This window comes from Lontra canadensis, unplaced genomic scaffold (genome assembly GCF_010015895.1).
Source record: "Lontra canadensis isolate GAN:19392208 unplaced genomic scaffold, GSC_riverotter_1.0 scaffold163, whole genome shotgun sequence".
Taxonomy (NCBI): Eukaryota; Metazoa; Chordata; class Mammalia; order Carnivora; family Mustelidae; genus Lontra; species Lontra canadensis.
The window spans coordinates 2222375-2233268 of record NW_022631157.1 but is presented as its reverse complement, the minus strand read 5'-3'; the positions used below and the strand labels follow the sequence as shown (position 1 = coordinate 2233268).

The following is a 10894-nucleotide window of genomic DNA, read 5'->3' as shown; positions in this document are numbered from 1 at the left end:
ACGCGGAAGTCAGGGCCTCGTCGGGGACCGCCCGCCAGCCGCGGCTCCTCCTCGGCTCCTCCCTCGGCCTTCCTCTCCCCGCCTCGGCCCACCCTTCCTGTCTCGCGTTCCTCTGTAAGCGGACTTTGAGTCTCCCCGCGCCTGGTGCGGGGCACCATAGGTGAGAGCGGGCCGGAGTCACGGCCTCCTGCACGGAGGATCGGCTCGCCCCCAAACGCTAGGAACCCGTTGATGTCCCAAAGACCCTTTAGCTTGATGCCCTCCCTCCCGGCCCAGACACACATCCATCTCGGCCCATTAAAACGCAACCCCGACAGCACTTGAGAGCAGAAGAAAGAGGGGGTTCGGTTCAAGAGCTTTTTCATGAGAAGGCGCCCACTAGATGTCATCCAGCACTCCAACAAGTAGGTAAGGGTTAGAGAACACCCGGTGCACTTAGCTCTTTAAAAATACTGGCGCTGGGGGCTTCACTCCCAGAAAATATGATTTCGTCGTCTGGGGTGGGAGCCCGGCGCCGGGATGCGTAAAAACCTCCCTCCCCCCCCGAGGATTCTAACGCGCAGCCAACGTTGAGTGACCCCTAGACTTTTCAAACCGCTGTTACAATGCGGAACTGTGCCCCTGTCTTCTTACTGCTCTCTGCTGGCTAAAAGCACATTACCCAAGAGGCATCTGGACAAAAATACTAGAAAGTCTTGTTCTCTTGAGGTAGCGTGCCTTGGTTGGGCTCCCTCGCTTCCTCCTCTCCTCTTTCTCCAGTCCCAAGCTCATTACAGCAGGAAAACGCTGGCGCTGGAAGAGCATCACATCCTCCCCGGAGGGAACTTTCAGGTTTACACGGCAGTAATTGAGTGGCAGAGACCAGAATCCCCATCTCTCTGCTCCGCTGAAATGAACTAACGATAAATAAATAAATAAATATTTTAAAACGTATTACTAGCAGTCAATCAAAAAAATATATAAATAACTGGTAAACAAAAAGTCAAAATTTTTATTGGAATTACAGCTCTTAAGGAGATTGATGTGCTGGTTTCTTTTACAAAATGCATTTATCTGTGGATGAACATTACTTTTTTCTCCAGCTTTGCTGAGCTACCTCAACTGACCTATATAACATTGTCTCTAAGTTTAAGATATACAATATGATGATTTATTTAATGCACATATGTTGCAAAATGATTATCAAATAAGGTTAATGAACACCTCCATCGTCTCACATAATTACCTTTTTTTGAGGCTGTTGAGAACATTTAAGATCTGCTCTTAGCAACTTTCAAATATACAGAATGGTAAACAATAGTCACCATGCCAAACGATAGATTCCCAGTATTCATCCTGTAAGTGGAAATTTATACTTTGTCCTACATCTCCCCAATTTCCCCCACCCCTTTCCAGTCCCTGGCAATCACCATTGTACTCTGTGGTTCTGATTCAGCTTTTTCAGATTCCACACGTGAGATCATACAGTATTTGTTTTTCTCTGATTTCATTTAGCATCATGCCCTCGAGGGGTGTGTGTGTGTGTGTGTGTGCATTTTCTTTATCCATCGTCTGTTAACGTAGACATAGGCTATATCTATGTCTTGGTAATTGTGTATTATGCTGCAATGAACATGGGGTGCAGATAGCTCTTCGAGACAGTGATTTCATTTCCTTCAGATATATACACAGAAATGAGATTACTGGATTATATTATTTTTTGAGGAACCTCCATAACTGTTCTCCATACTGGCTGCACCAATTAACATTCCCACCAGCAGTGCACAGGGGTTCCCTCTTCTCCACATCCTAGCTAATACTTGTTATCTCTTGTCTTTTTTGGTAGCTATTCTTATAGCAAATGATATCTCACTCGTGTTTTGTTTTGCATTTCCCTGGTGATTATGATGTTGAGCACATTTTCACACACCCGCTGGTCATTTGTACATCTTCTTTGAAAAAATAATCTATTCAGGTCTTCTGTCCATTTTCAAATTGTTTTATTTGGATTTTCGCTATTGCATTATGTGAGAGATGAACATTACTTACCAACAGAATTAAGCAAGGTTCAGTAATAAATTATATTCCTGTTTTTTTTTGTTTTTATACATGTTAGTGCTGAGGAACCTTGTCCACATATATAAATGACAACAGTGTCACACGGTTTGTTGAAGAGCAAAAAAGATCACATAGTGATACATTATCAGAAATTACTTAGTAATCCCTCAGCTGACCAGATTGGTTAGATTTTCCTTCAATTTTAATTGAGAACAAAGAATATGAAACTAACTGTATTGCAAAAATCATTAGAAGTATTCACTTTCTTGGGGTGCCTGGCTGGCTCAGTTGGAAGGGCAAGCAACTCTTGATCTTGGGGTTGTGAGTCTGGAGCCCCATGTTGGGTGTAGAAATTAAATAAATAAAAACTTAAAGGAAAAAGCAAGTATTCACTTTCTCATTTTCTGGGAGGTATGCTAATAAGACTTCACCAAGGCTTATCAAATTATCAAATTACCACTCTTTTATGAGTCACTGTTAAATGTGATATACTCAAAAAGGGCTAGAAAAATTAGAATAATATTATTCATTTCAATACACCTTTGTCGATCTAATTTTTTTGGAAAGATACGTTTCTATGTTTGAAATACATTTTCTTTAAAATTTGGAGCTACAGATTTAGCTTGTCCAATTTATGCAAAATATTGCCACATAACCTAATTGGCAAGGCCAGTTCTCAAATCAAACCAGTCAGGCAAGTCAGACTCATATTCTGCCAAAGAATCTGACCTCACTGTTAAATTCAAATAGATGTGTTAAGGGGCACCTGGGTGGCTCAGCTCGTTAAGCTCCGACTCGGATATTGTGGTGATGGGATCAAGCCCTGAGTCAAGCTCTGTGCCCCGTGGGGAGTCTGCTTGCAATTCTCTCCCTCCCTCTGATTCTGCCCACCACCACCTCCCAGCTCATGTGTGCTGTCTCTAAAATAAATAAAGTCTTAAACACACACACACTCACAAAATAGATGTGTTAATACACATCCCTGTGACACTGGGTTCTAATGTTAAGTCAGATGGGAAAGGACAAGATCCTGAATTTGTGCACTGGGGGAAATAAGGTATGACCCTCATTAACATCTACCAGTGCTTTGCTTTGCTCTTACTAGATTCCTTCAGGGATAAAGCATGTTTTGTTAGGGGCAGGAGAGGTCATTAAATAAACATCATCCTCAGTTCCACTCCACTTTTTATGAATTCAAAACATCCAAACATAAGCCGAAACACCCCAGTTTTAAAGCCAAACTTTGTCACCAACCAAAATCTGCACGAAACAGAGGGAGTCATAAAACCTGACCTCCATGCCTTAAAAAGACTTCACTGGTACTGTGAAGAGAATAAAAAGCTACAGATTGGGCGGAAATATTTGCACATCCTATGTCTGTCAAAGGACTGATATCAAGAATGTATAAAGAACTCTCAAAACTCAACAATAGAGAAGAGAAACCATAAAATTAAGAAATGAGGGGCACCTGGGTACTCACTCAGTTAAGTGTCTAACTTTGGCTCAGGTCAAGTTCCCAGAGTCCTGGGATTGAGCCCCATGTCAGGCTCCCTGCTCAGTGGCAAGTCTGCTTGTCCCTCTCCCTCTGCCCTGCTTGCATTCTCTCTCTCTCTGAAATGAATAAATAAAAGCTTTGTTCAAAAAGTAAATAAATTCTTAAAAAATGAGACATGGATACAATGTCACTTCTCCAAAGATACAAGGTTGGCAGATCAGCACAGGAAAAGATGTTCAGCGTTACCAGCCACTATAGGGAAATGCAAATGAAAACCACAGGGACACCACTACAACTGGAACCGTTAAAATTAAGAATACTGAGAATAGCCAGTGCTGGTGAAGATGCGGGGTAACTGGAACTCTCACACATTGCCAGTGGGAAGGTGAAAGGGTCCAGGCCCACTCTGGAAGACAGTTTGACAGGTTGTTATGAAGTTAAACATACGCCTACCACGTGACCCAGCAGCTCCACTCCTGGATACTGTTGCGTGTACCAATAATTCATTCCTTTTTATTGTGGAGTTCTCTTCCACGGGATAAACAAACCATGGTATGCCCATAAGACGCACTACGGCTCGGCAGTGATAACTGTTGATACGCGCGATGACTTAGATGAATTGCAAAGCCATTATACTGAGTGAAAGAAGCCAATTTCAAAAATTACATTTCGAATTATTCCATTCATAGGACACCCTCAAAAGTATAAATCTGGGCCGATGAAGAACAGAGCTGTGGTTGGCAGGTGGCAGGGCAAGGGGGCGAGAGGTAGCACCCAGGAGCATTTAAAGTGATGTAACCATTCTTTACTCTGATTGTGGTGGTAGTTACAGGAATCCATATATGTATTCAAATTTATAGAACATGCAAAATAAGTCGATTTTAGTATAGAACAATGTAAAAAAATAAAATTCATAAAGGAAAATTGTCACTCCTATTTCAAATTGGCTATCTGGCATCCCAATGATTTTTAAGGTTTAAGGTGGATAAGAGGTATGGCTTTCTTTTCTGAACAGAAGGATGTTTAAGAGAGAAGAGGTGGGAAGGAGAGCTGGTGTGCTGCCTCAGACGCAGGTCTGCAATTACACTTTCCTATGACGCTTGTGATTCATGCAATGCCCCCCGCCCCACACTCCCTGCTGATCTCTCTGCTTCCTTCCCACACTCTACATTGCTGCATTGTTTTCCCAAGTCTTAAATCTGATCATGGACTCTCCTTCTTAATGCCAAGCAAGTAGCTTTGTGACTGTCTTCTTCTTTCTTTCTCTCTAGATGGAGCTCACAGGTAGTGAAAAAGGCAGATGAGTACATTAACCATTAATATACAACTCAGCAGGTGTTGAAACAAACATTTTCAAGGTGCTTTGGGGGCCAGAAGAGGAAGCACGCCCATCTCCATCTGGGCTGTCAGGAAGCCTCCGGAAAGACACTCCAATAATGTTGCTTGTCCTCTGAGGGTTCCATAGGAAAACCCCATAAAAAGCAGAGACTCTATTAAATGCCCTCCCAACCCTCTTGGTCTCCACCAAAATGAAGAGAGCATACCAAATATCTTTCTGCACGTGACCTGAAGGAGAAAGAGTCATAGAGCAGGGACCTCAGCGGTGATCTATTTCTCTAACACTTCAGCCATTCCAGATTTCTTTTAGTTCCTCTTTCCCACCTAAGGGCCTTTGAACATTTTCTTCCCTGAGACGGGTGTTTTCCTCTTCCTGTTGACTTACCTCTAAATATCTTTAAGGTTTCCACTTCAACATCACTTTCTGGAGAGGATGGAGGCCCCCCTTCCCCTCATTTAGGTGAAACCCAGACTCCCACAATTGTTTGTGCTTCCTTTCCTGAACACTTGTGGCACTGTCCTGCCCCATGGAAGCGTGGCCTTGCAGCAGCCTGTCATCTGTAATAAGCAGGGACCAGCTGGTTCCCACCCTGTTCCCAGGGCCTGGCACAGAGCCTGGCACCTGGGAGAACCTCAAAAGTACTTGTTGCTTCCATGGAATTTCAATAGTCAGTACACTTTCCTCCTCCAAAAGAGAAAAACCAGGGCACGTTGGTGGGAAAGTGAGGTTTCTGACCATTTCGAGTTTGCGGGAAGGCCAGAGCTGGCTGGCAGCCTGGAGAGCTCTCTGCCCTGGGTTTCAGTGGAGCTGGCTTGCTTCTTTGCTTCCAATAATCAATCTGAACATTGTTTTGTTTTTTTTTGTGTTTGCCTTTGTTTGTTTGTTTTGTATTCTCTGGGTTTTCATTTCTTCTAAAATCTGTACCAAGACGAGACTTCCCCAGGAACTGTTTTGATTCATGTAGAAAACACACTGCTTTTGAAGAGTGCAAATGGGTGTTTCTTTAATAATTTCCCCCAGCTTCCAAGTGCTTAATTTGAACACTTTTGAATCTCTAGAAAATGTACACCAGTAAGACAACAAAGACCCGTCTCTGCTTCATCTAGATCCCTCAGTTGCTAACACTTTGCACAGCGGCTCACTTTTTTTCTCTCTCTCTCCCTGGGTGTGTGTGTGTGTGTGTGTGTATGTACTTCCTGTCTTCCATATAGACACACACACTATATATATATGTATATACTCTCTATATATACATGTACACACACACTTATTCTTTGTTGACCCATTTAAGAGTGAGTTGTAGACTAAAAATTATTACATTTTTACCCCTGAATACATCAGCACGTATCCACAGGCACAAGTGCAAACTCCTACACAAATACGACATAATCATCCGTCTCACTATCTGATTAGCTGATATGCATCCATATTCAGACTTCCCCCAGTATCTCAATCATGTCCTTTATAGCTGCTTTTTTAAAAAATCCAGGAACCAGGGGGCACCTGACTGGCTCAGTCAGTGGAGCGTGGGACTCTGGATCTCAGGGTCATGAGTTTGAGCCCCACGTTGGGTGTAGAGATTACTGAAAAATAAAAATCTTAAAAAAAAAAAAGGCATCAAAATCCAGGATCCAATCAAGAATCGTGAATTCCACTCTGTTGCCTCCTTTGTCTTCTTTAATGTGGAATAGTTTCCTCACTGCTTATATACCAGCCGTTTTATAGAATGTCCCTCTTGTGGATTTGTCTGATTACTTCTTCATGGTTCCATCCAGAATCAAGATTTTTTTCTCTTTGAGCAAACCTGCCACTTGCAGGACACAGTGGGTGGCTCTCTGATGCAGTGTTTTCATTTCAGAAGTCTGGGGCCTTGAGGACATGGGCCAGATCCCCAAGACTCCCCCGAGCTGGGTTGTGGGAAGGCCCAGGGAGCCAGCAGGTAAAGGCCAAAGCTTCAGTCTTGGCAAAGTTCATGGCCAGCCATGGCTGCTAAACGGCGGGGCATGCCTGGTGGGCAACGAAGGCTGAGGTTAGAACTTGTCCTTCCTACCACGAGCTCCGGGTGACCAGTGGCCAGTGGGTCACCTGCTGCTGTGGCCACTCTCCGATGATGCAGCTGTCAGGGGAGCAAGAAGAGAGCTCAGATGATAACCGTGCCAGTGTAGTCCTGCTGAAGAGAAGGGACAGCAAGGGGACAGTGACAGAGAACCAGAATAAAAAAAACAACCAACGGCGGTGAGAGACAGAAGGGACAAACGCCAGCGCAGATTGAGAGAGAGACATGGAAACAGAGTCAGACACACAGACCCACCGGCAGGGACAAGGAAGCGCCAGCAGACGGGCTTTACTAACAACTTTCAAGTCTGTTTCTCAAGCTCTTTGGCTTTCAGATTTTGGAAAGGGAAAAGCGGGTGTGTTTTTGTGGATCTGACTCAAAGGACCCAAGGGTTTCTCGTAAGGGGGCGCTGTGGGGTCTCCTCCTCCGTCTGTCCTTTTTCAAACACAGAACTTGTTCCTGGTGCCTGCAAACCAGGCCCCGGGGCCAGGAGTTTCCTGCTCCTGCTCAGAACATCTTCTCATTTTTCGCATGGCTGTCAGCAGACAGAAGCCTACTTGTCACACATCTGGGGGGAAGGGGAGTAGCAGGAGAGCAGCGACAGAAGGGAGGATGCAGAGAAAAGAAGGGCACCCAATGTAGCTTTTCCTCTGTGAGGGGAGAGGAACCCAAGACCCCAGGAGTTGCCCAGTGGGTGTGACCATAGCTAATAATAACAGACCACGGTTTCTCACATGGAGAGGGACTGGTGGGCCGCGGGTAGCTAACAGGGCGGAGCTCCCCACAGAAGAGCTGTGCATGGACAGAGAGGGCTTCCTGACAACAACGTGCACCATCTGTACTCTTCTTTGGCAGGAAGAGAAGAAAATGTTAGAAGCACAGTCAGGAGCCCGGAGCTCAGTTTCAGGGCTCACAGCTGAACCCTGTGAGGCTCCGATCTGCCCTCTGCCCTTGGCCGAAAGAACAAAGCCCAGGCTGCATATCTTACTGAGAAGGTTGAGGGGCGTCAAGGGGCGGGAGAGGACATCCTGAAAACTCTCCAGCCATTCCCTCTGCTCCTTCTCGCTGGGGCAGGTGAAGAGGAACCTCCGCTCAGGGGTGACAATGGTGAGGCCGGCTTTCCAGTGGTTCCCTCGGATGCCCTTGGGCAGGTCTTCATATACTCCATACCCCTGCTCGTTGCTCCCAAGAAAAACCTGGCCCTGTTCAAAGGCATCCTGAAGACAGAGGACACCTGGTCATCAGAGGCCACACCTGGGGCAGACGGGCACCTGCAGCCCGGACATCCCCCCCAAGCTCTGTTGGAGAAAGAGGTGTTTCATGTGTGTAGTGAAGGTCTCTACTGGGGATCTCTGCTTGTGGGGACCCAGAATTTGAAGGGCTACAAAACTATAAAAGAAATCACACACGTGGGATGCCTGGGTGGCTCAGTGGGTTAAGCCGCTGCCTTCGGCTCAGGTCATGATCCCAGGGTCCTGGGATCGAGTCCCGCATCGGGCTCCTTGCTCAGCAGGGAGCCTGCTTCTCTCTCTCTGCCTCTGCCTGCCTCTCTCCCTGCTTGTGTGCTGTCTCTCTCTCTCTTCCTCTCTGACAAATAAATAAATAAATAAATAAAATCTTAAAAAAAAAAATTAAATTAAATTAAAAAAAAAAAGAAATCACACACGTGATCTGTTAAAAGGATACTTACTTGACATTAGGGACAGCTTACTATGCACCAAGACTTCAAGTGCTTGACCTTAAGTAACTTACATAATCCTCACCGCAACCTCTGAGGAAGGCACTGTTATTAAGCCTGTTTTCCAGAGGAGGAAACTGAGACAGAGAGAGTTAAGTGTTCTGCCCAAGGCATGCCACTAAGCGGCGGGACTGAAAGTTCTAAAGCCCACCGTCCCAACCACGAGCTTCCCCATGAGAAGTGAGCCCTGGAGACGGGAGGACGAGGAACACCCTGTTTAAATACATTGGCAGCATTTTGGATACACAGAGGATGTCCTGAATGTGGACAAGAATAATTCTATGCACAGGAAATGACTTAGAGACGGGCAAAAGTACAAGTGTGTCCCTCACCAGGTTTCTCCCACACTGTCGCTTGCCCATGGTCCCGGGCTAGCACAGACCTCACCTCTGTCGGGGGTCCTCTGCACTGGAGGGGAGGCGTGCAGCTGTTCTTACCAGTGGGTTCTTGTAATAGAGCAGTCTCCGCTCCTGGGGATCCAAGACAAACCACCTTTTCTTGAAAGGTTCTCTCTGCTGCAAAAGAGGGAAGCTCATAGCGGGGTCAGCCAAAGCAGGGGGGGGGTGTGTGAAGCGGGGGTGGGGTGCGGGGAGCATAGAGGTCAGAGAGCCAGCCTGGGCTGGGCAGAGAGAGCTGGCCGGTCCCTTGGCCCTTTAGCCACGCCAGCGCGCCTCCCGGAGGCTCTGCCCACCTCCTCACCCCCTGCCAGCTGTACCCTGTGCCTCTGGGCACTACTGTGGGTAGGAAGAGGGGCTCTTCTCTTTCTCAGGCTAAGGACAAGCAGTTTCAGAAAAAGGAAGTGGGAGAAATTAGAAGCAGTTACCGCTCAGCAGTGCTGACAGCGCTGGCCTTGAGAGGAATTCTAACCGAGGTCAGGGGAAAGGAAGCCCCTGACGAGAACCCTTGGGGAGTGGCTGTGCCATCAACTGGTGAAGGCAGAAAACAAAATGCACAGTGCTTTGACTCATTTTTAAGCTGCCCAGAGGCTTTCTTTCTCACTGATTGCCTAACACCTTTCCCTGCAATCTTAACACCCATCCTGTCAAGATATGACACCTTAAAAAAAAAAAAAAAAAAGCCGCATTGGATTGCTGCTGTTTTTGGAGGTTTTTTTTTTTTTAGGAGGCTCCCTCTGCTTTCCCTTCCCCCCTTCCTCCCCTCACAACCGCCAAGACCCTCTCCAGTCAGACTTCTGACTTGGAGCTGTGCCCCTCTTGGGATCCAGGCTGGGCTCCCCCTCATCCCCAGCAGGAGCCGCCACCCCTCCGGACCCTCCAAGGGAGGCCCAAGAGCAGCCAGTTCTCCCTTCCTGCCCAGATCAGTGGGAATGAGCAGCACTGGGATTTGGGGCAGGTTTAGCAATGGAGAGCAGAGGCTGAGCTGGAGGGAGGGTGTGTGTGCTGGGAAGTGGTGTGCCCATGTGTGTGCATAGGTGTGTTTTCCCAGACCAGCCACGAGTCTGTCTCGCTTGGACAGTCCTGGTAGGCCCCCAGCACAAAGCACACGGGGGTTCTGGAAAGTGCAAAAGCTGCTGCCCCCAAAAGTCCCTTTTCAACTATGCTTTCCTAGGAGTGGGGTCAGTCATATGGATTTAAGAGGAAGAAAGAAGAAGGAAGCTGGGGACACCTGGGTGGCTCAGTCAGTTAAGCATCTGCCTTTGGATCAGTCATCATCCCGGGGTCCTGGGATGGAGCTGCATGGGCTCCCTGCTCAGCGGGGAGCCTGCTTCCCCTTCTTCCTCTAACCCCCTCCTCCCCTCTGCTTGCTCTCTTTCTCTCAAATATATAAAATCTTTAAAGAAAAAAAAAAAGGAGGAAAGAAGCTGCTGCTGATGTCGTTAAAGAAGGAGGCTGCCCAAGGATCAGGAGAAGCACCTGCAGTGATCCTGGGCTCCCAGACCACACACCAGCTCACCAGTCCCCGCTTGGTCTTCTGCCCCAGGAACTCACAAACACTGGGTTACTTCCCATCCCTCCCTCTTCCCATCCCCTTGGTTCCTCACTTCCCCACTTCCCAAATTCTGCCCTACTGCCCACTGGAACCAGGGCTGTGTAAGTCCCACAGAGAGTGGTGGAAGTTACCTTTGGACCCGTCTTTTCCATGAAGCCTTGTTTGAGGTACTTCCTTGTGATGAGGGGCACGAGCTGGGGGAAGAGAGACATAACACTGAGACCCCCACTCACATGTAAAGGGTTCAAGGTTCCCCACTGAACTTGGCTGCCCAGCAAA

General features: G+C 47.0%; 1 protein-coding gene across 4 annotated transcripts in view; it reads right to left on the bottom strand.

Annotated features, from left to right (window-relative positions):
* Nucleotides 1-6585: 6585 nt before the first annotated feature.
* The window catches only part of ADAP2 (ArfGAP with dual PH domains 2), a 28879-nt gene continuing 24570 nt past the window's right edge, over nucleotides 6586-10894 (bottom strand). For 2 of the 4 annotated variants that reach the window (XM_032845325.1, XM_032845326.1), the window contains exons 8-10: nucleotides 10747-10809; nucleotides 9103-9180; nucleotides 7303-8144 (exon numbers count right to left, since the gene is read on the bottom strand). In XM_032845325.1, the coding sequence (XP_032701216.1) occupies nucleotides 7488-8144; nucleotides 9103-9180; nucleotides 10747-10809 (798 nt within the window). In that variant the 3' untranslated portion in view covers nucleotides 7303-7487. Of the gene's footprint in view, nucleotides 7039-7302; nucleotides 8145-9102; nucleotides 9181-10746; nucleotides 10810-10894 lie in introns of those variants that run through there. The other 2 variants (XM_032845327.1, XM_032845328.1) reach the window with 2 other exon arrangements.